Source organism: Meleagris gallopavo, chromosome 20, assembly GCF_905368555.1.
Source record: "Meleagris gallopavo chromosome 20, MGAL_WU_HG_1.1, whole genome shotgun sequence".
In the NCBI taxonomy this organism is placed as follows: Eukaryota; Metazoa; Chordata; class Aves; order Galliformes; family Phasianidae; genus Meleagris; species Meleagris gallopavo.
This window is the reverse complement of record NC_139423.1, coordinates 2968273-2994426: the sequence shown is the minus strand read 5'-3', so window position 1 is coordinate 2994426 and position 26154 is coordinate 2968273. Positions and strand designations below refer to the sequence as shown.

Below are 26154 nucleotides of genomic sequence, written 5' to 3'. Positions count from 1 at the left end.
CGGCCCGCTCCCGCCCCTCAGCTGGGAGCCCGCAGCCGAGCCGCTGCAAACTTCAGAGCCGAGCCGAAGCGGCGCAGCGCGGAGTCGGGCATGGGGTAACCGCTCCGTTCCGCTCCGCCCTGCGCTGCCCGCCATGTAGGCGAGCCCACGGGGGCTGCGCGCATCGCTCCGCACCGCTCCCGCGTATCGTTCGGCCCTGGGCCGGGGGTCGCGGCGGGGGGACCATGCGGAGCGCCCCGACCGCCGGGCTCCTGCCGCTGCTCCTGGGGCTGCGGCTGCTGCTGGGCGGCGGCGCCGAGGCGCAGTACTCCAGCGACCTGTGCAACTGGAAGGGGAGGTGAGGCCAGGGGGAGAAAGCGGAGGCTGCCCCGCGTCCCCTCACCTGGGGGAGAAACCGGGGGCGATAACAAAAGGGCGAAAGCGGGATGCCCGGCCGGGTGCGGGGAGGGGGTGGCACGAGGCGGGAGCGGGGCGGCTCTGCTCTTCTCTGCTCTGCTCTTCTCTGCTCTGCTGTGTTCTCCCGTCCCTGCGAGGCAGCGCTGGAAAGGCAGGGCTGGAGCGACCGGGGCAGGCTCCCTTCTGCCCAGCGGCGCCGTGGGCTGAGGACGATGATGAGGAGGAGGAGGGTGGTGTCACGTTCTCAAGGAGAGATTTGTCCCCGCGACCGTCTTCCCGGGGCTGTCCCGCTTTCCCCGGGGATGCGATCGGCGCTGAGATGCGCGGTTCCCCGGGATGCGCTGCACCTGCGGGCCGCTCCGCCGCTCAGCGCGCTGCTCACCGCCCCGCACCGCCGCCGCTCCCGGCCCCGCAGCAGCGCCGTCCCGGCGGGTCCTGGAAGCTGCCGCTCCGTCCCGAGAGCGCTGGGCTGCCGCAGCCCGCTCCGATCTGTTCTAATTGCCCTGAATAAAGAACGACGTCGGTTCTCAAACGTTTATCTCCCGAATTATCTCTCCTTTAATTGCTCGTAATAAGTTCAGCGTGTGCGGTTGGGTCTGTTCATGGCTTTAAAAAGCTTCTCTGCTAACAGGCGAGCGCTGCTGGATCCGGCTTTCTGTCAGCTTGAAGAGAATTGCTTGGGGAGTCAGAAATGTTGGCTTGGTGCTCTGCTGAAGTCTGAATTTCTGTAAAATAAAAGTTGGGCCAGCTCGTGTCAGGAAGGTATTTTGGAGTAGGGAGAATTCAAAGTGGGGAAACAGCTGGGCTGACTCGCAGCATAACAACTTCCTATCTGTGGCTGTCTGGAGGCTGATGCCGCTATTTACTTCTTTTCTAAACTTTTTTGGACTCCTGACAACTGATGTGTTGTTAATCCTGGTGAATCCACTTGAAGGCGAGTCCTTCGATATGGGCCAAAGCTATGAGTCTTCTGGCAAATTCCTAATTGCATTGATTTCCTTTTCTGGCCTCCCTGCCCTGAAACCTGTACCTGTTTTCATCCCTAAGCATTCCAGCTGTGTGCATCTTCTGAGTGGGCAGCTGTCTCCACAGAGCCCATGGAGAGGGGATGGAGCAGGCCTGGCCATCTCTGGCCTCACTGGTAGCATACAGGTATCACCAGAAATGCTGCTGGTCCTAAGGTGTTAACTGGCACCTGATTTGTCCTAAAGGACTAGCGGTTAGGAAGGATGAAGATACTCTGATGTCCCAATAAGTAATCTCTAATTAAGTATTTCAGTGTGGATACTTAATAGCTACATAGGTCAGAAAGGATTTTCTGTTGTGGAATGTGATGTTTTGAAGTCATTGGGTGGTTTGTGTTATATTTTGGCCATAACTTTGAAAAGCCTGTGAACTTGGATACTAAAATTGAGTCTCTCTTCCTGCTGGGAAGTTCTGGGTTGGCAGAACTGTGTGGGCAGACTGAGAGCCCAGTCATCTTCTACAGTAAACCTGAAGGCTTTTTCTCACCTTTATATACATCTATATTAGAAATGATTAAAATAGAATCTATTGGATATGATTTTTTTCCCCACCAGTTTGTGAGGCGACCAGCCCATATCCCTGAGTACTGCAAGGAGCTGTGCTGAGATTCTTATGCATATCCCCTGCTTCCAGGGGAATGTGATGCAATGCACAATGTGACACCTGCAATTTAAATACACTCAGTAGGCCACAGCAGCATCCTAATAAATAGCTTAGTACAGAGCTTCCTGGAGAGCACTGTCTAGAAAGCAAGCAGAAATTTTGCTGTGGTGTGTGCCTGGTTGTTACTCTTGCTGTAGCTTCAGGTTTTCTTGCTACAGTGACTTCACAATGTTTTGGGCAAAACCATCCCACTGACATGCTGGGAATATGCTGCTCTGACCTTCTTCATACAGTCTGGAAGAGTGAGAATTCAGCTGTGATGTGGCAGATTACACCCATTGGTCTTACCCTCTGCATCGGGGAAGTCTTGATGTTGTCATCCTTAATTATCTAATTATCCCCTAAATTAGGATCTGAAGTTCTCTGCATTCACTGAAGGGTGCTAAGAGGACGTTGGTACTTTGAGTAACTCTTCAGAGCATCTGAAATAGAAGTAGATAGTGCCAGTCCTGTCATCCCTTTTTTCTTCTGAATAGCACCTGTTGCATATTGCAGCATAATTGCTTACTGCACCAACACAGCCATAGATCTTTCAAGGCAGACACGGGGCAGGGCTGAAACCAGAAAGGGAGTGAGGAGACCAGTGCAGTGATTCAGGATGTTCTCATGGATTGGTATGAGGAAGCAGTGCTTGTTGTAGATGGAAGTCCCAATAAACTGCAGAGATCTGAAGGAGATGATGGATGGCTCATCCGTCACTGTAACTGTGAGTCTGCTGCCATATCTGCCTGCTGAGAATTTAGAAGCAACAAAAACATGATGAACTTGGGGAAAAAAAATAGGAAAAATAGACCTCATTTATTTTATGGTATGGACCTTTATTTCATGGTATAACTGGCTAGCGAGAGCTAAGCATGGCATTAAACAAGGTTGATGTGGTGACATGTCATTTTGACTGCAAGCAAAGTGACAGGTCTGACTGGATGATGGTGGTTGCTGTTAAGTAACATTGGCGTGTATTTTGAAATCTGCTTAACTTCTGAGTCACCCTTTATTATAGGGCTTAATGTGTACAGGTACTTGTGCTTGATGTGTCTGTCCAGTGGCATCACTCTTGCCTGTGGGATATAATTGGCTTTCAGAAGATAATTTCAGAGTCCGCCCTGTTTTGTTTTATTTTGTTTGAGCAGCATGATTGTTTGAACAAAATGAATGTTGAGGCTTTTTTTTTTCCTCTGGCAGAAATTCAGTGCCTCAGTGCTGGTAGGATCACTTGCAACAGCAGTTTCAGTGCATGAGTTCAGAGTTTTGCCCCATGCACCTTCCCTCTGTTTAAACACTGAGGTTTTGGAGTGGAAGTTGCCAGTATAAGGCCTGCAGATCCTACATAGCTTGTTTTGATGTCCCGAGAAGGAACAAGTGATGCATGAGGGCTGTTCTTTTTTTTTTTTTTTTTTGTCTCTGTGCAGTGGAATAAACTTCACACTATTTAGTTTTACTTATTCACTGCTTGCAAGAAAACAGACTTGTGTGTTTTCTGTTGAGTGGCATCACACTCATGCTGTGGTGAAAGCTGATTTTGTGGACCATATGTGGATTTACAGTCAACTTGAAATGTCCCACTGAACATGTCAAGCACTACCGAGTTGGAGGCAAGAGACCAGAGGTCAAAAACTTGTCCCTCGATTCTCCTCCTCTGTGTTCTTGATGTGGCTTTCAAGATCATTCAGAAGCACATGTTTGCAGGCATATTATTATTAAATATGACTTTTTGTCCTGAGCTTCCTCGTGTAACCTCTATCAAGTGGGTCACACTGACACTCACAATAATGAGTCACATCAACAGTAAATGCAAACCATATGTTGGTTTGCGTGTGTGTTTTTCACCCCCCCTACATCCTTCCCCCCATTTTACAAACAGTTTCTTGTTACTTTCTAAATGCTTGAATTTTAACCCCATTCAGCACGTGAATGTGTCTTTGGGGTGAAGAACTGTCGATTTGGAGGTTTCTGTTGAGAAACCAAGATTGATGTCATTACTTGCACTATTTTAAAACACATTCTGTCTTTGCCACAGATTTCCTGTGTACCCTTAGACAAGTTGTTTCATCCTTTTTACATATTTTCCTTTCTTGGTTAATCTGGTAAATGGGAGTTTCTCCAAAGTGCTGAACAGCAGATTGGGGAGCTGCATTCAGGGCCTCATTGTGGGTGGTGCTCTATGGGCGCAGAATAAGAGATCCTTATATTTGGGAACTGGGTTGGAGTGGACCGTAAGGCCCCCCAGCCCCACCCCTGCCATGGGCTGCCTGTCCCCCAGCTCGGGCTGCCCAGGGCCCATCTATGGCCTGTGGTACCTCCAGGGTTGGGGCCCCACAGCTCCATGTGCAGAGCAGTTCTGGGGCCTCACCGCCCTCTGAGTGAAGAATATCTTTCTCAATATCTAATCTAAATTTACCCTCTTTTTGTTGAAAGCTGTTCCTCTTCTCCTATCAGCACGCTCCCTGATACACAGCCCTCGCCAGCTTTCCTTTAGGCCTTCAAGTCCCGGAGCCGCTCTTTAAGTACTGGTAAAGATTAGTGCTTGAAGTCTGGGTAAAGAACCTGTGCAGGGTTGGCCCAGTAGCAGCAACATGCAGCAAGAGCTGCTCAGAGCCATTCCTGCTTTATGCCACGGACAAGCAGGCTGTAGGATTTATTGCAGGTTTCCCTTCAGCCTGAGCATCCCACAGGCCTGGGATCCCTATGTTGCTCCGGTCCCATCTCTGTGATTACTGCCCTCAAAATGACGGCTGGGGTGTTTGTTTTCTTGTCCCCGTGCTGGGCAAGGAGTGGTGATGTCCCGTTGTCCCAGCAGTACGAACTGGCCCCGCTGAGCACCCATAGCTCAGAGCCTTTTGGAGTTAAGCAGTGAAAGTGTAACCTCATGCTGAGGGAAGTAGGGGAGCATACTTGCGTGCTTCCTAGCTATGAATGAGGAGTGGGGGGAGGTCTTTTTCCCCACCTCCTATTTTGGAGACTGGGGTGGGAGTATCAGCAGCACCAGAGCATCCCCTTGCTCCAGCTCACGGGGTGAGCTTGGCTTCTCTCCCAGTTTCAGATCCATTGGGAATATAGACTTGGAAGAGGAACAAAGTACTCATAGAAAGGTGGGGTCAGATCTGTGAGGCTGGAGACTGTGCTGGTGTGAGCCACCGGGAAGGAGCTGCAGTGTACGTGTTTCACTGGTATGCACCCAGTCATTTGCCACAGCTCAGCTGATGGGCAGTAATCGAGGCTGTAGTAATTTAGCTGCGTTTGATCATGTGCTTATATCCTACTTAATGTTGAAGTCAATTATTAGTGGTTTGATTTTTTTCTTTTGGAAGACGATTTAAAAATTGTCCTTTAATATTAAGATGAATGCTTCTGGCAGCTGCCGAGCTGGCTGGGCTAACACTCAGCCCTACAGTAGATTTCCTGCGCTTGTTGATGTGGCTCTTTGAAGGTTTGAGGTTATGGCATTTGCTTTACTAGCTCTGTCATTTGTCTAACTTTCTCTTTCTTTCTTCCCTCAGTGGCTTAACTCACGAGTCTCACAAGAAGGATGTCGAACAGGTCTACCTCCGCTGTTCCGAAGGCTCCATAGAGTGGATGTATCCCACGGGAGCGCTCATAGTCAACCTGCGACCCAACACTTCACCCGCCTCCTACAAACATTTGACTGTTTGCATAAAGCCCTTCAAGGACTCTGCAGGAGCAAATATTTATTTGGAAAAAACTGGAGAATTGAAACTCTTGGTCCGAGATGGAGAGCGCAGCCCCAGCAAGGTGTACTGCTTTGGCTATGACCAGGGGGGGCTGTTTGTCGAGGCCACCCCCCAGCAGGACATTAGCAGGAAGATTACAGGCTTCCAGTACGAATTGATGAGCAGGGGGATTGCATCTGATTTGCACACAGTTTCTGGTGAGTTCTGGGATATCGGTCATGTTTTCACGTATTGTACTGGATGCAGAACAGATGGCAGAGTGAGTGAGTGAGTGGGAAAGTGGTTGGGTCTGAATTTCATGTGCTTTTAAGGGCATGTTTTATAAACAGGCTATTGCAGAAGAATAGATATATTTTTTTTAATTCCTTGTCGTTGTTTTTTGGAAGCTGGTAGCACAGGCTGAGCTCCAAATGATTTGTTAAGGGCTACATTGTGAACGGTTCTCCCCTTACAGGCCTGGGGTGAATCACAGGAACTGGCTTTACCCTGCAGTGAACTCCAGTGTGAACTGGGCTTCCGAGCCTTGCTGCAGCAGTTGGCTAACCGCTTTTTTTAATCAGTTTTTAAAACCCCATGCATGTTTTGAATAACAAACATTTAAACAAGGAGGAACTCCTTTTCCATCTTTTTTTTTTTTTTTTTTTCCTCTACGACTACTGCTCCTTGCTGACCCAATTATTTTTTTTGTCTCTGGTGTGCTCCTTCCTCAGCTCTTCCTAGTTCACTTTCTGGAGCATTGCTATGCAGTGGCAAAGCCTCCAGCAGGCTGACACTATGTGCACGGTGCCAGTGTTGTCTTCTCTCTCAACCACTCTGCAAATCAGGTTTCTGCAGGGAGGAGTTTTATACCAACAAAAGTTTGTAGGAAGGGGGAATGCACAAAAGAATTTACGAGCCTTAGAAGTCCGATACTCCAGAGACATTCGAGGCCAGATTGGATGGGATCTGGTGGTTGGCAACCAGCCCATGGCAGGGGGTTGGAACTGGATGTCCTCTCCAACCTGAGCCATTCTGTGATTCCATTTGAGAGCAAAAGCTGTAGGTGTAACCTAGTTGTGCTAATCAAGTAGGCAGTTTGAGTAGAAGAATAACTAGCATTGGTGAAGGATGACAGGGAAGGGGAAATTCTTTTCAGATAGGTGGTGTCTAATTCTCCTCCATGCAGAATCGCCTCTAGGTTTTATCCCTGATTCCTGGAAGGGGAGAAGCCCAGTGCAACCTGAGCAGCAACAGATGGAGGACAGTGTGTCCCAAAAGTCAGCCCAAGGAGCAGAGCGTAGGCTGCTGAGAGTGGGCAGCACGATACCTTGTGCTGTGGCTGAGATGCCACTTGATACACAGCAGTGTGGTTGATGAGGCTGTCGCTGTATTTCCAGGCTGCGTGTCTCCCATCCTGTTTTGGGTTGATGACTGAAGAGCTTGAGTCCCATTCTCTTCCACAACAGGACCCTGGATTAATACATTTGTGCATTCTTGTTGCTCTGCTGCCATGCAGATGTTGGCTGCTCAGATCTTTTCCGCAGATCTTGTTTCGACCCTGAAAACAGTTCCTAACAGCCAGATAGCAGTGGGCTGAGGGCTAATGCAGTAACCCTGATAACTGACAGATGGCGTGTTTGCCATGAAAACAAAAAAACGCAAATATTCACATATTTAAGTTGCTTTCTTCGCTCCTGCTCTGCGTGCAACTCGCAGGACAGTATTGAGGGCTGTGCGTTTCAAGTAGACTTCACCACTTCTGCACTGTACAAAAGCTGCAAAGAGGTCTGGCACCAACTGCAGAGCTGCTTTCTCTGTAAGATCATTTCTTCAAAGATGAATATGCTGTGCAGAATGCTAGCTATGTAGTAAAATTCCATCGCAGAAGACATTAAAGACATTGTTTGATCAGTTATTTGGAGAATGTTCCCAGAGTCAGTGCTCCTTTCTCTGTGAGGACGCAGATGCAGGCAGGCCAGCAAGAAGCAAGTCACACTTTACCAAGAAAAGTTAAGATACGTTTTTTTTTTTCCCCCCAAAGAAAAGTTGAAATTGTTTTTGCATATGCATAAAAATAGTACAAGGGAAAGAGTGCTCATCCCCTCTGTTCTGTTCTTAATTTGCACATGGATATGGTTTCTTTTGAGCTTTGCTATAGTCGAGTGTGCTCACCATCTCAGTGCAAGCTGCGCTGTTCTCAGAATTCAGTACTCTTCACTCCACGTAAAATCTTGGGTATTTTTCTTCAGAGACTTTCAGCAGTCACACTGAGGGCTGAATCTGACTACAGCCTTCCTCGCCGATAGGCACATTAAACCACTTTTTCTAGGACTGCTGTGTTTTCAGCTCTGACAGATGCTGGTTGACTCTCAGCGCTGTTATAAAACAATGCAGGAGGCTTATCTGCTTCACGCTCCAAGTGTCTTGTTTGGACAGAAGAAGTGTTTTAATAGTTCATCAGCAGAGCCTTCAAGGCAAACGAGGGATCTCTATTGTATTTTAAATGATTTCTTCTGCCTTTTTTCGGATTCTGATGCTAGGGAGGGGTGATGGGGGGTGAAACACGATGGAAATGCCATGCGTGACTCTTTCCACTACTCAGTCAGATGAGCACTTTTATTCTCCTATAAATATCTATATGTCTGGGGAAACTGCCAAATAGCTTGCGAGGCTTCTATGGAGCAATGCATTCGGGACCCCTTGCAGCCTGTGGATCTTCTCTCTTCTGTAGCTGCTTCTGCTTTTAGTGTGAAAACCCCAGATAAATGCTCTTTGCTGATCAGTCTGTTTGGGGAGGAAGTCTGCTGCAGTCAGCGGTGGTCTCTTTGTGGTTGGGTGCCTGAAGCTTGTGCTTTGGTCATAAAAGACCCAGGTGTGGGGCTTGGTGATCCAGCCCTTTCCTTGTGCAATAGCTATTCCAGCAATCACTCGCAATTTCTCTCGACTTTCCCTCAACGGTGTGTTTGTTTCCTGGTGATAATTATTGTACTCTGCCCTTGAGTTTACTCTCTCTTCCTAACTTGGCATCCCGGCTCTGATTAAAGAGTGTAAGTCATCTGTTTAATACTTTAATGACCTGTTGTGTCCTCAGAGTCCTGACATTGCAGGGCGCATCAACAAATCAGCAATGCTTGGCAGGGTGCCTGTGGTTTAATTAGAAAACCTCAAGTTTTATTAGTTTGCAGCCATTCTTTCCCACTTAATCAGAGCTTTGCAAATAATTCAGCAGAAAACACACACAGGTTCTGAATAAGCCTTTCCCTTTTCTCGGGAAGGTTGAAAGACACGGCAAGTCGTTACGATTTTCCAAATTTGGGGAGCTTGGCTCTGAGTTTGCCTTACCACATTCTCTAAAGGTTTCCCTAATTGGAGGAAATATGTATTGTACACTGATATGCTTTAATCCAAATTTCTGAAATCTGGCACAGGATGGTTTTTAGTCTGGTGATGGCCAGCGAAAAAATGTATTTCACATCACTGGGAATTCGCAGTCCCATGGAAGGGTCAGCTTCACCATTCAGGCATCCTGATGGCTGTGTTCTCCCTGATACCCAAGGCAATGGGTAGTTGAAGATGGTTTTGTTTTCAGATTAGGTTTTGGGTTGGACCCCCACGTAATTCCCATCCGTGCAGATGGGCCATTGACTTCAGCGAGTGCTTTCAGTGGCTCTGAAGCCCAATGGAGGAACTGAGGCAGTGTGACATTTTGGCCCAAGGCCATCGAGAAGCTGCAGAACTCGTTTAGGTTGTTGAGTTCTGTTGATTCTAATCTCTTCTGCTGGGTTAAAATACTCCAGGGCTGTTATACTGGCAGGTAGATGGAGTTTTTGCCAGGAGCGTTCTTCAGCCATAAGCTCCCAGCCGTGTTCTGAGAGCGGTGATCCACCCAAACTGCTGGTCTGGGTCTGCTGGGATCAAATTCCTGTGGAAAGGGCGAAAGTCCCTTGAGAGTCATTTGCTTTTCCTGTTCTTCAGCTTGCTCCTCTACCAACCTGAAACAGGGCTCTGTACTTTGGCCAAGCGCAGGAGGACCAAAGGACCTTTATTTGCTCCCTGAGTTCTGTATTTCAGGAATATGGCATCCAAGCTCTGGATCCATCTTTACACAAGCATAATTTGCCTTTCCCATTATGCGCTCGTGGGGTTATCTGTAATTTGATTGTTAGGGCTCAGGAGGTAAATTGAAAGCACTTTCATTACCCACCCACTTTTGTGTAGTAAAGAAGTCAAACTTTAACAAAAATGGCCCTTTATCTTGATGGCATCTCCCCACTTAGTTTTGTTATGTTTTCTTTATTAATGCTGGGTACCTGGCTGAGAATATTAATAGATAGGAGGTCCTGTGCTCAAATGGGCATCTGAAAAACAAAGCAGAACTGGATAAATCCAGTTAACTAATGGAGGACAGTATTCAGCTATTTCCTGTAAGCTATTAATTCACTGGCCTGAGAAAGCAGACTGGAAATTAAGAACGCTTATTGGTATCTGGGTATGATTAAGAGCTTAAGAGCAAAGCTTTTTAGGTTTCTTCCTGTGTGAAATGATTTTGAAGCACAGTTCTGATGCACGGGCAGCACACATGCTCCACTTACACCCTCTTACACTGAGCAGGGCTGATGCTTTCAGGAATCAGTGAAGCTCAATAAGGCGAAACTGTTGAACTGAGAAGTCTTCAACCACAAATAAAATAAAACGGGAGGGATGTCCTAATTTAATCTCTCCTTCCCCCAAGCAAATGGGGGAGTCTCCTGTGGCCCCGCTTGCCCTTTGATGTTGCCAGGGCAGGAGCTGGTTCTGCAGTGGGCAGACGAGGTGACAGTGGAACAGCAATGATAAATACACAGCTGCAGGGGACAGGCTGTAAGAAAATAGCTTATTTTTGCTAGACTGGCCACGAATGCCGCTAGCTTATTTCCCAACTCAGTGGGCAGTCAAAACCAATAAGCAGTCAGGTGAATTGTGCGGGCAGCTGGGGCTCTGCTTTGCTCTGACCTTTATGTATTGCGGGAGATGGTCCCCACCACCAGGTCTGCAATCCAGCCGAGTTGCTTGGCAGTCTTTAATAATGCTCTGTGCTTGCTCGGCGAAAGTGTTTAGTTTGCTAATTCCTGAGGCTGTAGTTATAGAGGGGATGGGGGAGCTGCATTCCTCCTCCTATTCCTCCAGGAAGGTGGAGGGACAAGAAACTTAGGTCAGAATTTGCCTGCGCTGGGGGCTCGATTTGCAGGGTGGAAAATCTCTTTAGCTGTAATCTGTTGTAGAAGGCAGAAAGCATTCACTGTGACATTACGTGAGTACCTGGAAGCCGCCCTGGGCCCAAAGCTGTGACTTGTTAAATATGCATGGGGAGCCTGGCTGGGTTTTCCAGTGCTTTAACCCATCCCCAGGATCGTCTGTGTGTGCAGGATGGAGCTCTGCCCCAGTGGGGCTGTCAGGAGATTTACACCAATGTAGTCAAGGTCTAAGTGGGAGTGAGAAATGTAAGGCAAAAAAAAGGAAAAATTCCATGTAGGATAGGTCAATGATCTGAGGATGACAAGAAAAGAGGGGAAAAAAAAAGAATGTATATATCTTAAAGCTTTTCCTGTTACAAATATAAAACCTAAAGTAAGTTTTTGCGGGGCTCACAGAGCAGTGGTATCACATCCATCACCTCCCTGTGTGGGGCTGAGCCCTCTATAAGAATGTGCTGACCCAGTAAACCTGGGTTTAAAACGACACTCACTGTGTTCCTTCAGAGCTTTCCCATGTACCAGAAAGAATCCACTTTCTAGAAGCAGGCAGGAGAAGGGCCTGCGTGGATGTGAATGCAAAAGTGCTATTTTTTCTTTTTTTTTTTTTTAAGAATCACTTAATCTTTGATCTGTCATTACCCCGCTCTGAGGGTTTAACTTTAACCAACCACTCGTTACTTAATTCTATCCTGCTCCCCATAGGAGGCATTAATGGCCAGGAGAGCTGGGGATGGGGCTGCACTGTGCTGCTGGCACAGCTCAGCCCATGGGTGCTGACTGCGGTGCTCTGGCAGAGATATGGGAGACGACACCGTGTAACTTCTCATCTCCTGCCCTTGCACGCTGTCTGAACGGAGTGTTTTGTTAGCTGTCTGTCACAGACCAAACCAAACAAGACATCAGAACTTCCCTTATAACTTTGTTTTCCTCGATCTGGCTAGCGTGTGCTTTTACAAGGCTCTGGAATGGCATTTTCTTTAGAAGAAAAAAATATTTTCGCAGTGAATTTCAGGAGGGGATGATGAGCCAAGCCATAAATCTTTGTTGTTTTTCAGTCAGAAGAAATATTTGCTCTGTCTTGTGCTGCTGGGGGGTGCCGAGGCTGCATGGAGGTGCGGTGCTGCAGCTGTGGGGCAGGAGCAAAACCAGACCCCAGGTCCTGCAACCCTCAGGGGATCTCTGACCCCCAGCATCTCAGCCCCATCCTTGTGCCTGCCCAGAGCTTTCCATTCCTGGTCTTTGATGGAGCAGCAGGGGTTCAAGGAAGGACAAAGGAATTCTCTCGGGGACAAACAAATTGATTTTATTTTTTAATGGCTTTATATTTGTGTCTTGTGGGCATACAGCAGAGGTTCCCAGCAGTCACTTGCTTTCTGCTTTTCTATTTAATTGCAGGGAGAGAGAGAGAAAGCAAAGAAATGACAGGTGGTTACTGAGGCTGCTTGCACAGGAACATGTGAGAGTGTAATTGCTTCTTGTTTGCTGGGCTCTATTTGCTGGTGCAATTTGAACAGAGGGAATTAAACCAAAGATTTGGTTTACTCAGTACAGCTATTTGGATGTGATACACTGCAGGCTTGACTGTAACTGAGGATTTTCATAGGACTGGTGATGCAAGGGGTAAGTGCAGGAGCTCAGTTAAGTGCTGACCTCGCTACTGCTGCACTAATGTTGTCCCAGTGAGGCTCTGCCATGAGTTTTTCTCCATCAGCACCAAGCCTGGAGCCCAGCTCCACACTGGGAACGAGTGGGAAGAGACCAGAAGGCAGCAATGGAGGCTGAGCAATGGCTGCATGTGGCAGGAGGAGAAACAGAGAAGGGAGAAGTTGTTGGGGACACGCAGTAGGCAGCCCAGAGGAGATGGGACAGCAAGAAGCGTTGTGAAGTTATGACACTTCTTGGGATTTCTCCTGGGTTGGAGCCACTTGTGCTGGGAGGTAGAGTTTAATAGTGTCTGGTGATGCTTGAATAAAAACTGCTGTGCAATTTCTTTTGTTTCTTTCCTTTTTTTTTTTCCCCCTCCTTTCAACAAATGGCTGTTTGTGTTTCTAGCTGACCTTTCAGCTCATTTGTCAGAATGGGTGCTGCATCTTGGAACAGCAGAAAGGCATTGACTCTGCAGTGCAACCCCAGAGAACCCTTACATGCTCCAGAGATGCTGAGCCAAGTTTCATTTTGAAAGCTGTTGCAAATGCAGCTTGCCTGGTACCAAATCTCTCCCTCAAACTGTTTACATAAATAGTTTTCCTTGGTACTTAGGACTTTAATACCTTCTTGGAAGACATTTCTGTGAAAAGATAAATTTCTGGTTTATGGGCTCTTGTCTTGACGTTTCTCAGAATGCGAAGGTCATCACATCTCTACTGGTGAGGTTTACAGTGTGCTTTTTTTATTCTGTGCAGGAAGGATGTGGTATTAACTCAATTCTCTTGGCACAGTCCGTGCCACAGCATGTGAAAGTCTGCATTTCATTAAACTTATTTGCAGGTTTAAATAGTTCTTGGCCAGTGGTTTCTATTTTCCAAGTTACTTCTGGAAACCTGTACACATGTGCACATTGAACCAAATGTTGGAAATGAGCTAAGGCAAGGGGCTGGAGAAGGTGATTTTTTTCTGAAGATATAAAGCAACGAAGATCCCTGCTTCAGACACAGAAGTTAGAGGTGGCTCTCCACTGCAGCATCATTGCTTTGGACCAGCTGTTGAATCATCATCTTGTTCTGTACCAAATATTGGCTGAATTGTGGTGGTAGAGGGAGGGAGACACTGAGTTCTTTTTTGCTTAGCACAGAGCTCAGATTAACTTTCCAGCAAATAATGGAGATGGTTCTTTCTGCCTTCAGAAAAGCACTGAACTGTTTCTGTACAGTTTATTCATAGCATCAACCTCTTGCTTTAAGGAGCACAATCCTTCCTCACCCCATATGATGTCCATCGAGCCAAGGGGCTGGGATCAGCACAAGCCCAAATGTTGGGTTTGCTCCCCAGCTTGGCATTTTCCTACTGACACGCTAGGAAAAGTGCAGTGCTTGCAGAAAACCATGTAATCCTATCCCATGCGAAGAACAGGAAAGCCTTGTAAAACAAAAGAGTGATGAGAGAGCTCCTCTGTGTGTTGTGACTGGGTGTCCGTGACTTCCAGCCCAGCTGCTCGACGTCATCCGGCCACGTTTTCCCCTTGTGTGTGGCTGCAGGTATTGTGTTAAGCACAGGTGTGCTGGATGTAGCTCTGCTGGTTTGAGCTCCTGGCTAACATCTCCATTTTATATTTAAAAAGAGGCATTGACATGCAGATGTGCTGATGTAGCTTGGAGTGGTGTTTCACTCTGGGAGCTGTTTGGAGGGTGAAAGTTATTCTGGCTTTCTCTGGAAGAGAGGGGGTAGGAAAGCTGGAGGTACACTTAGAAAGATGATTAGTCAGGGCCGAGTGAACCAGCGGTTGCCAAATTTTGTGACAGGAAAGCTGTCCTTTCAAAAAGGAAGCCTAGGCAAACTTGACAAGTAAGAATTAAAAGAATTTATTCAGCTTTTTAATTAGTGGAAGTAGGATCAGGGCAAGATCTTTTCTTTTTTTTGTGTGCTCATATGATGTTTTGCCCTTAAGCCCTTGTGCCCAGGCTGCATGCAGTAGTTGGTTGAGCCATAGTCATTTCTGCTGAGGGCTCAGAAATACGACTGAGAAATGCAGCATCATTGGAGAAACCACATTTCTATTTTTACCATCTGCTCCCGGAAGCCTGCGCTCTGCGTTTCCAGGAAGGACACTCATCCTATGATGCCCTTTCCAGTATGGCTGCAATTACAGAGCTGCCAACAAGAGTTTGAAGGGTGTGGGTGGGTATTTTTTGTTCAGCCTGAACCAGTGCTGATGTCAGGCTGGCAGCTTTCATCATGGAGGCCGAGGTGCTGCAATGCTGGCTGGCTTGGTTTAAAGCAGCCTGGCCTGCAACAAAACCCCCAAACCCCTTTGAATGCCTTCTGCTGAGCTTACCAACAGGAGGAAGGGATGCTTCTTTTAATCAATTGATTCAAACCTAGGGCTAACGAAGTGCTCCAACCCTGCCTGGGCCTCCTCAGGAGCTTTTGATACTTGGAATGTCTGATTGCTCTTCAAAAAGTTATTCAGAAATACGAATGCACGTGGGTGATGTACGGCACGAGAAACTGAAGTGCTGATGAAGCAGCTGTGTGCCTCCCTCCTCCACACCTCCACCACACCGCACGCGTGTACGAGCTGAATGAAACCAAAGGGTATTCCTCAGTAAGGTGGTTTTCTGCAATTACTTTGCAGTCAATATTTTCACTTCTGCTTGAAGATTGTCTCTCTTCCTGTGTCTGCTGTCAGAGCGATGATGATGTTCAGCAGAGCCTAGCTGGAGCCGTGGGGTGGATGGGGAAGGTTGGTGGAGGTGAGGAAATACAGCTCTGGGATGGGGTGTGAGGACCTGCAGAGAGATTCATCCATTCTTCTTGATGGCATGTTAAGCAAATGTAGGACAGACCGAGAACTCCTTTTCCTCATTGGTTGGAAGCTGGTTTTGGGTAAGCTGAGGTTGGTCAGGCCCTTGTGTGGCTGCTGAAACAAACGTTTCAAGGGAAGATCAGACCTATTTGTGTGGTTTCTATGAGGTCTGCAGCATGGGTCGCTATGGATGGGTCCTGCAGGGAACTGTTATCCTAAACCACAATGATGTCCCTTTGAATAACTCTCACCTCCCTCTTCCAAATGATAGAAGACTTTCATGGTGCCCCAAACCAAAAGTGATGTGTGCCCTTGGAAAGGGCACCACCTCCCCACAGCCCTTGAAGCGGTGAGGAGACCCAAGCTAAACTGCAGCACTAAAGGTGCCCTTAAATCCATCCCCAGGGTGGGAAGAGGCTGTCTTCAGCCATCTCAGCTCTTTGGCACTGGCCTCGTTGGGGACCACCTGGAACTCTATGCCCTCCTTTGGGCCACGTCTGCCCCATTCAGAGCATTTCAGCCTCCCTATAGAGAAGATCAGCAGCATGCTCAACAAAGCTGTTGGCCAACAAGTGCAGTCTATTGTTAGCATCGCTGCGTCCTCCTCGGTAACATCAGGTTCAGAGGGCAAATCGCTCAAAGCAGCTGGGACATGACTGCTGGCTCGTGAGGAATGATGTAATTACATCTCCCTCTGCGGGGAGGTGAATAGAGAGGCCTTTGGAGGCACCAGGCCGCGGGGTGGAGGGAGAGGGCTGCCTCAGGTTACTTCAGGTCAGGATACTGTCAAAATCCATCAAAGGCATTCCCAGGAGAGTCGGCAGCCGACGTGCACAATGCAGGCTTTATGCCACAAGCGGTGCGGTTGAGTTATAGGCATCTGGGCTTTAGAGGGCTTCAATAAAACGTTGCTTTTCTCTCTCTTTTTTTTTTTTTTCCTACTTCCCCTGCTGCTGTGTGAATCAAGGCTCTTTGGCTTATTGAGTCTAAAGGAATTAGTGCAGCTGACGTTGGTGTTGTTGCTGCAATTTCGGAGCTGTGCTTTGGGACATGAGAACCTGGGCAGACCTCGAGCTGTCCCCAGGGAGTCGGGCATTGGGCAAACACAGCCTCTTGTTTGGCAACTGGGCCCTTTGCTCAGAAAATGAACATCTTCAAACCTGCTGTGCATGTGTGAAATGTTGGTTTTCCCTTTTTTTTTTTTCTTTTTTTTTTTCCCCTTTCAGTTTTGATACAAGTGAGGGTGCTTCCTCTTTTAGCTTGGAAGCGTACGCATGGTTCTGACCTACTGTAGAGGAAAACACCTGCTGCCCAGTGCAGATTGGTGCTGAAGGGCACCCAAATAACAAAGCTGTGGCATAAACACGTGGATTCTTTCATGGCTGTAATTCAAAAGAAAGCACAAGCACTGTCTCCTTCTTAAGATTGAATTTATGAGACTGCACAGGAATGAAGCTTTATTTGTAGCCAGTGCATGTTATTTGCTTTTTAATGGTCCATTTACCTCGGCAATAATCCTTCACAACTCACTTTCCATCTGTGCTTGCATAGCTAGTTTTTGCCACTTGCAGGATGTATTTGATACTCTGTGAATGCAGATGTGGGACCTGTTCCACAGAAGAGGATTTCTGTTCTTCATCTGTCTGGTATTGCAGCGATGTGTGGTGGTAAATGGTTGTTAAATGAGCTTGCATGCCACCAAACTGCTGTGAGTCAGCATGGATCTGAAGCAGGCTGTAAGTAATGATCTAGTGTGAGCAATACTGAGCACTTTTAATTTCCTTCTGCATTTAAAAAGGATGCAGGATTTTGCCTAGAGTCTGCAATTAAAATGATTTTGTTCCACGTATATGCATACACTTGCTCATTTGACATATTATAGTGTCAGTCTATTTAAATTGATGGAGCCATTTATTTTCTTTTTCATCTTTAATGCAGTTGCTTGTGTTGCACTCATTTGGAGAACAAAAATGGCTTAGTCATTCTGTTTTTTTTCAATCTTCTGGGTTGGACAAACTACAGAGATGTCTGGTCTAAAGCAAGACTGTTTTCACTCAGAGAAGCCCAGGATGCCTTTTCGTTATTAGATCTTTGCAGAGCAAAATATCTGAAATCTGGCATCAAAAATGCAGCTGTGTTTTTTGTGGATGTCCATCAGTTGTGTTTTTAGAGCTTCTGTTCATGTGAAAATGCTGTAGGATTCCCAGAGCTTTTCAGGTCACCTCCGTTTGGGGGATGTAAGCCAGGACCTGATGTGGGCAGAGGGAAGCTGGGGAATGGGGTGGGATGGGTTTGGTGGGTGCCATTGTGGGATGTGATCTGATTGAGGATTTTCTGTCAGATGGAAACTTGGGTGTTTGGTTTAGCCACTAATCAAAGTCTCTTGAGTCTAAAAATTAACATAGTTTTAGACTGACATTATTGTAGTGCTCCAGTTGCGTCCAGGCTTTGGCTGGCTTTGTATTTCTCATGATATTAAACAGTTTCCAAAGTTTTTCAAAAAAGAGATGGGGGAAAGAAGGCCAGCGAGGGCTGGATTGTTTCTAAAGGGCCTGAAGGCATCCAGGTTCTACTCAACAGAAATACTCAGATGATCCAGATGCTTTAACAAAACTATTTTGCCTATTCCTAGCCTCTTCTTTTAGAGCTTCTTAACCTTTCTGAATAATTCCTTCAAATATCTCTGCACAGAAATGTGCGTTTTCTATTCTCTTTAATCCTATTAAACAGCATGTTACACTGTGTATTAATCATCTGACTGGAGTAAATCTGGTGGATTGGATTCAATAATCCTTCTTTCTGGATCACCGCCTTTCCGGGACCTTGGAAAGAATCAGAGATTTGCCCTGTCTTACGCCAGAGCTCGTCTTGTGCTGCACGCTGGGGGAGGCTGATGGCTGAGTGCTGTTTAGGAGAGTTTCAAGGTGGTACTTTGTGCAATGGATAAACTCCTCCAGAAAGCCGACAGCAGTGAGAGGAAGGGTGTGACAATTCGAGGAGCCGGCAGCTAAGTGCTTTCAGATGCTGAGGTTCAAAATCACATTTTTTGGGGAGGTGTGTAGGAGAGGTTGAAGCTTCAGCTTCGGGTTTGGTTTGATGTAGTTTCAATGCTTTGCCTCGTCTGCAGCGTGAGCCCTGTTTGCCTGCTGCTTCCCACCTGCGTGGATCAGGGCAGAACAGCTCAACGGGTGTTCGTTTTTCTGGCCGATGTCCTTCAGAACGACTTCGAGTGGGCTCGGATCCCTGAGCCTCCAGTGGAAAGACTTAATTAGCATCCCTAGGCAGGGCAGACCCTGATAGTAAGCAAATTCCTGAACTCAGTGGGGCATTATGGAAACATCTGTACTGCAACTACAGCACCTTCTCCTCAGAAATTGCTGGCTGAGTACAAAGAGGAGCCACATTCTTGCATTGATTAGATTAGTGCAGATATCCAAATGTTTCCAGCAGTACAGGAAATGGTCTTTGTACCGCTTGAGCTCTACCAGATACAGGCTCAAGTTTCCGCTTTGCCTTGACGCCCTCAAACACATGCGCTGGTTTTTCTCTCCCTTCTTTGCCTCCCCCACTCTGTAACCTCCTGGAACTTTGATGTGGTGATAGACTAAATGGCTTGTGAAATAGCCCAACAACACTTGATAGAAATTGTAAGAAAGAAGCTTTGCCATCAGCCTTTAAAAGGCACAGGATCTTCAAAGCGCTTTCAAGAGCTTTGAATTCGCAGCAGATCTCTCTGCAAATGCACCCGGTATCAAAACACATTTTGCATAAGAGCAGTGAGTGTGTGGGGTGTTTGCTGGATAATGCATCCCAGCAGGAGTGTTAAAGAGATCCATATTCCTACTTAATTACAAAAATCTCTTGGGGGTGGGGTTGGCCTGCATTTCTCTTAGCGTTGTTGATGCCTGGCAGATCTTTGGACCCAAAGATCCCTTGCTCCCCCCAAAGCAGATTTTGGTTTATTTAAAACCAGCTATTTATTTCCAATCCTCTGGTCCTGTGCTAACTCTGCCCCTTTCTCTCCAGCTCCATGCCGACCATGCAGTGACACAGAGGTCCTCTTGGCCGTCTGCACTAGTGATTTCGGTGAGTTATTGTTTCCCTCCACCTTTGTTGTCCCTCTTGATTATGGCATCTGTCACCAAACCTCCATAAAAAGTGACAAACAGCCACTCACATTTGGCAAACCCCACTTGTGATAAATGCTGTCCAAAGGGGTGAGGAGCATGTGAGAATGACCTCAAAATGCTCACCTACTTCCCCAGGGTGGGCAGAGCATGGTGGAAGTAGAAGTTTAAAGACTTTTTGGGTACCTCTACTTGCTGCTCTAAAATGGGCTGCTGACAAAAGACCAAAAGTTTCAATAATTCTCTGCTTCCCTTTTAAAAGAGGAAATCAGTACTAGCTGGTATCAGTACTAGCTGGTACCTGTGATGGCTGCAGAACAGAAAGTACACTGTCAGAGCTCTAAGCATGTAACTTGCTGCTATAAATCTTTGTTGCATTCAATGCTGTTTTTCTGATGCAGTTATTTTTGTGCTTGAATTTAATACGTGGGTGCCTTTCCTGGACAGGTTGCAAACATGACCTGTAACAAACACAAATGTGTGCTGGAGGTTACTAACACAAACTCAACTCTAGAAATAGCAAGGACCCAAACCAAGGGCTGCTGTAGTGAGATCACTTCCCTTTGAGCTGCCCGGTTACTGGGGGCTGAGTTTGGACCCCATTATTCCAATGGGGGTTTGGGGAAACCCTTCCTCACATCCTTTTTGTGTTCCCAGTGATCAGAGGCTCCATTCAAGACGTAACAAACGAGGCAGAAGAGCAAGAATCCGTAATTCACGTCGGCATCAACAAATTGTACAGGCAGAAGAGCAAAGTCTTTCAACTCACGGGGGAGAGTGGGAACTGGCGAGGACAAATAAAGACCCTGCTGGAGTGTGGGGTGAGACCAGGAGATGGAGACTTTCTCTTCACAGGACGCATGCACTTTGGGGAAGCCAGGTTAGGCTGTGCCCCTCGATTTAAAGACTTCCAAAGGATGTACAAAGAAGCAAAAGACAAAGGGCTAAATCCATGTGAAATTGGCCCAGATTGAAACCCCCTGTTTGGCTGAAGGTCGCTTTTAGCTTTGGGCAAGGAATATTTCCTGGCCGCGGTGAATACTCTGAACAGTAACTGGCCAGATCTGGAGTGCAGGCTGAGACCCTGCAGGACACATCTGCAGCCTGTGATGCTGTTAGACTCATGGAAGCAACAGAGGTACGAGCTCAGAAGGCTGCCAAGCAAATAAGGCTGGATTTTTATCCAATCTTGTCCTTATGAATTAAGTTATTATATTTTTTTAGTGACTTCCGTAGGAAAACAAACCAAGAAAACTTCCATGTCTTAATAAAAACCCAAATGAAAGCCAACATGCCTTTGTATCTTTTTAATACTAATTTTTAAAAATGTCTTAAGCTGATGTAGCATTTGGTATGGTGTATTCTGTATAAATGGCCGAGAATGTGATAGAGCACAGTAAACCATCTTAACGTGGATGCTTTGTAAAAAGCTTGGTGTACAATTCAAAGTTGTTTCTTATGACAGAAATTTATGGAGCCAAACTCGTGTGTGTGTTCTTTTTTTATTTGAAAGAATAAAAATACGGTTTGCCACCTGCAATTTTTCGGCCAGGCTGGCAAATTCTTTCCATTCCAGAGAAATAAAGGTCCCTGGATTTGACATGTGCTGTTTAAAATCTTTATTTTTCCTTCTCTGTAAAGCTGATCTCGGTGACTCCAGATGTGCTCATAGATCAGTTTCTGGGCTGCTCACTTATTTTGTGGCTTCTCTGAGCAGAAGCAGAGTTCCTGTGAGGCATCGGGAACCGCAGTGTTTTTCAAAGGGGAAGAAGGAGCTATTTTTGGAGAATTTTAGACACGTGGCCAGGCAGGACTCTTAAATGTGCTTTCTGATGCCTATGGGGTTATTTTGGGAACACCTCTAAGAGACAGGCTGGCCCTTGGTGCTTGCTTGATGCTTTTGGTTGTGCTAGCAGTTCAGTCTGGATGCTCATGCCTGCCTGCGATCCCCAGGGCTGGACCTCCTCGTGAAAACCATTCTCACCATGTCACTTAGAATCATAGAACCGTTAAGGTTGAAAAAGACTACTAAGAGCATCCAGTCCAACCACCCACCTACCACTGTACTGCCCACTAACCATCTTCCCAAGTACTACATCTACGCATTTCTTGAACACCACTTACATAAGCAATGCCCAGGGGAGGGACAGTGGATGTCCCCCGCCATTCAGTCCCATCATTCCCCATAACCTGCAATACAGCCCTTTAAGAAAGAATTTTTAACCTCTTGCCTGTGTTTCTGCTTCATCACTTTCTATCACTTCAATTTGTAGGCTACCAGCTTCTCCATATAAAAAAAATCTCCTCTTGGTGAGTCAAAAAGCCTTATCCCTCCAATCCCCTCCATGTAGTTGCTGTTTCTGAGGCTTGAGGAGGACTGTGTGACTTGAGGATGGCCTTCCCAAGTGTGGCTGCAGGAAGATCTCAGATGGTTGGGACAGGGATGTCCTACAAGACTTCCAGGTGGTTAAAAACAAGGTTGTTCCGAAATACAGGCCCAAAGTGGGACAGAAATCCCACTGAAACCAAGTGTGGGGCTTCTCCCAGCAAGACTCATCTGAGGGCTTGCAGGGGTAGGGGAATTTCTCTTGGCCGTGCTGAGAAGATTCTAGTAGACTCCAGGAAACCGTGGCTGCTGCTGCTGCAAAGGCTTCTAACCCTGTCACCAACAAACACCAGCACCCAACTCAGTTCAGGGTTCTCTCATCCTGTTTTCAGTTTTAAGATGGCCGGTGGAGAGGGAAACAACCCTTCTTTGCCTTCACCTGCCCCAGCCCGTCCTGTGGGGTTGCTTTCTCTGGGTGGGCCAAGCCTTCTGTGCTTGGGCTCTCCCACCTCAGGGATTTAAGCCAGCCTGTTCTAGGACTGGTGGAAATGATTCTGTCACTTAGCGCTGAGCTGACTGCTGAGTTCATCTAAAGGGGCATTTCAGAAGCTTTATACCTAACCTCTCCTGTTGGGTTTCAGCATTTTTTTCCAGCATGCAGTGGCTGCTGGCAGGACGAGGAGGGGGAGAACAACATGTTCCTGGAATTGTCTCCAGGCTGCCCACTCTCCTCTTCCTATGTGAGGCTGTGGGAGTGAGGGGAAGAGGCGAAATTAAATGTTCAGCCAGTATTTGTGAGAGGACAGTGCTAGCAAAACACAAACAGGCAGCAAGGCTTTGCCCCCGGAGCTCCAGCTTTGGCTGCAGTTTGATTTTTTTTTTTTTTTAATGGCAGTTTAAATTGTAGGCTCTTTTGAAAATACCCTTTGAACAAAGCTTGGAGCCAAGTGCTGGAGTGGAGCTTTCCTTTGCTCTGGTGGCTTGTTTGGCTGCAAGGAGGAATGGGGCCGTGCCGTCCACACTTCCAGAGGCACTGGCCTTGCTCTCTGCATTCCCCCGGGGAGCTGCCCATGTCCTGTGAGCTCATTGGAAATCCTTGGCAGAGGAGGAAATATTGTGCTCCTTTCCTATGCTGTGCCCCAGCTCCACAATACACTGCTGGGATGGAGCGTCGGAGCACTCAGCACGCCACGTGCCCATCACACTGCTGACACTTGCACAAATACAATTACAGAGTGCTGGAGGTGTGGCTGGATGAGCCATCACCCAGCCCAGAGCCCTGTTCTTTAATCAAAGCAGCATTAAAGTCTTGCTCTGCAGCATTTTTTTTCCCCCTCTGCCCTCATCCCTGGCCTGGGCCCTGGGTGCTACAGCATTATAGCTGATGTGTATCATCCCCAGCAAAGCACCAGGAATTGCAGGTGTCCCTCCCTGCTGTGGGTGCCAACGTCCCAACAGCTGGGTGTGTGTGCTTTGTGCACTGTGAGGTTAATGCTGGGATTCCTCCCACTGCCCTTAAATCTGCTTCCAAAGTGCTCACTTTGCAGCGTGATTACTGTTTGATCTGTAAGGCAGTGGAATGGTGTGTGGAAAAGATGAATTAAAAATTACCACCTCTGCTCACATGTGATGAACCTGCTCTGTAATGAGCATCAAATGGCATATTGGTGTAGCATTAGTTGAGGATGTGCTTGCTGCTATGTAGTGAAGTGGCTGAAGGCAACCCAGAAGCAGATGCACAGCATTGCTTGTTTTGCTGCTGCAGCTCTCTAAAGATGAAAGGCTTCCTCTTCATACCTAACATAATTGAATTCCTCTTAAGAGCAACAGGCTGTTTTATCTGCTCCTAAGAAAGCAGAACTCATGAACTTGAATTGCCTTTGTTAGAGTCCCCTTTGGTTGGGCAATACTACCCTTAAATAGGCACAAGGCATCTGCTGTGCTTTTGCATCTAACTCTGGTGAGTGTGTGGTTTGCGTTGTTAGTGAAAACACTTTCCATGGTAACCCTCTACTTCTCAGTTTCTCCATGAAGTATCAGTGATGAGCCCACTGGTGAACACTGTCACCTCCAAGATAAGAGCTATTCCAAACTTACTGCCATGGCAAATAAGTAGGTTGAGAAACTTCTGTGGGTGTCTACACCAGTCTGTTTGAGGTCTATCAGACCCCATGTGCCTGGGGGAGAGTTTGTCCTTTCATCCTGTGGAAGGACTGGATCATCTCTTCTCAAAGCACTATGACTTCAGTGCCCAGCCTGGAGGTGAGGAGATCCCTGCGCGTCGTTTGCCTATGGCAAGACTTGGGGATCTTGACTAAAGCACCTGTTTGCTTCCCTTCAACAGGAGGAGGCCATTTTCCAAGCTATGCTGATAGGCTTTGCGTCTTGCATGTGAGCCCTGGCTAGCTGTGGGGCACTCACCTTCCTGCAGCAGGGCCAGCTGATGGCTTCATCCCATGCTCAGGTCATCTGGCTGGGAAGATCAGAGAAATTTGCAAGCAGCTCTTCAGCAAGCTCTTCTCTGCTACTGAGCCTTCTCCCAGCATCCAGGAGCACTCCCTTTAAGTATGGATATTAGGAAAGCTTCTTCTCTGAAAGAGTGGTAGTGTGTTGGCACAGGCTGCCCATGGAGGTGGTGGGGTTCCTAGAGGTGTTCCAGAACCACAGAGATGTGGCACTGAGGGATGTGGTCAGTGGGCAATATTGGTGGTAGGTGAATGGCTGGACTGGATGATCCTACAGGCCTTTTCCAACCTTAATGGTTCCATGATTCCCCATGCCAGGGAGGAGGGCGCGTTCCTAAAGACATGCATTGCAGCAGATGTTTCTGTGCCTCTTGCCTTTGAAGTGCAACAGGACTTGTATGAGCTATGAGCATGGTGCAATACCTCCAGGGAAGATAGTTCTCCTTTTCCTTGTCATGAGCTTAATTTTAAGACATTTCTGGAACCAGAAAGTCTCTTAGTGATGCTTGTCAGAGATGCTGTTTGTTTGGTAAATGATAGTAGCAAAGTTGGGAGCAGCTGTTCCAGGAGACATCAGAGTGACAGCCAAGCTGGTTATGAAGTAAAACAGGAAAACATCAGGAGGGAGACCTGCAAGTCTCTGACAGGGGCTGGAAGCAATATGGAGCCAAAACAATGTGCAACAATATCTTGACGTCAGTAAGATTTAGGTCTGGAAGGGTGGAGCTGCTGGAGTGAAAGAGGAAAAGTCAAATTTCTCCTTTCCATCTTAACAGAAGTAACTCTTTCACCGTCAGTCTTCACCTCAGAGCTTCAGCAAGAGCCAGCAAGGGCTAGACCCTATAAGTAACCTCTTCCCCTGCTCCTTGCCCACCTACAGCAAGATGCTTAGCGGCAGCATAACCACAACAGCCCCATAAAGTTAATTTTGGAGCGTCACATCCACCTGTCCTAGCACAACCCACGTGCCTTGCCACGTGCTGGAGCTGAATGTGGGAGGCAGGGATGCTTTGGGCAGGGAGCCGCCAGCCCTCATTGGCAGTCAGATGTGATCGGTGCTGTGGTTTAGGTTTGATGCTGACAGCTCTCTGCGGCTGCGCTGAGGCTGAGCAGCAGTGCCTGCACGACGACAGTTCTTTAGGCCCTCTGGGATCAAGATATCTCCATGATGGAGGATATGATAGGATATGATATCCCAGTATGGAGACATCCAGCTAGATCTGAGAGCAGTGGGGGAGACAAAACAAAGAGTAATTTTTGATAGTCACTTCACCTAGTTTAAATAAATACATATTACATTTTGTTCCTTTCCCTGCTCCCTGCAGGGGAGGAGATGCAGAACTTCCAAATATAATAATCGGGAGGAAGCTGTGGCAAGCAGCCTTTGCATGTGTGAGCATTTGCAAAGCTCCAAAAGGGCCCGGCTCGTAGGGAGGCCATGAAAAGATAGACAGGCAGCTCCTAGATGGATGGATGGATGGCTGAGTCTCTGCTCATTTGTGGCCACAAAGATCTATGGCTGTGTAGGGTGATGCAGTGTGCTCAGTGCTGGGGTAAGGCTGCCAGGAGTGCTGATGGGGAGAGGTGTGGTGAGCCGTGTTGGCTCCAGCTGCAGCAGGGCTGACTCAGGACTTCCTCCCCACAGCTGGGAGCTGACTCAGCTGCTTTGCCTTCTGTTGGCTCTGCTGAAGATTAGGGGCATCTCTTGGGGCCGGAGGCTGTAGTGTTACAACAGGAGTGAGTGGAGAGTCATTGCTGGGAGAGTCACAGCTGAGACATTTTGGAAC

At 47.3% G+C, this 26154-nt stretch overlaps 1 protein-coding gene across 1 annotated transcript; it reads left to right on the top strand.

The window, feature by feature from the left end:
- On the top strand, nt 1-21176 carry METRNL (meteorin like, glial cell differentiation regulator). Its single transcript, XM_085240016.1, has 4 exons — nt 1-337; nt 5583-5971; nt 19476-19535; nt 20234-21176. The coding sequence occupies exons 1-4, from the start codon at nt 225-227 to the stop codon at nt 20548-20550; spliced, it is 879 nt and encodes a 292-aa protein (XP_085096142.1). The 5' UTR covers nt 1-224; the 3' UTR covers nt 20551-21176.
- The last annotated feature ends 4978 nt before the right edge of the window (nt 21177-26154 follow it).

Bases quoted from the DNA above. Each gene is read 5' to 3' on its own strand.
- METRNL (XM_085240016.1), top strand. From the start codon at position 225: ATGCGGAGCGCCCCGACCGCCGGGCTCCTGCCGCTGCTCCTGGGGCTG. The intron at 338-5,582 runs GTGAGGCCAGGG...TTCTTCCCTCAG, and splicing joins CTGTGCAACTGGAAGGGGAG to TGGCTTAACTCACGAGTCTC. The intron at 5,972-19,475 runs GTGAGTTCTGGG...CTTTCTCTCCAG, and splicing joins TGATTTGCACACAGTTTCTG to CTCCATGCCGACCATGCAGT.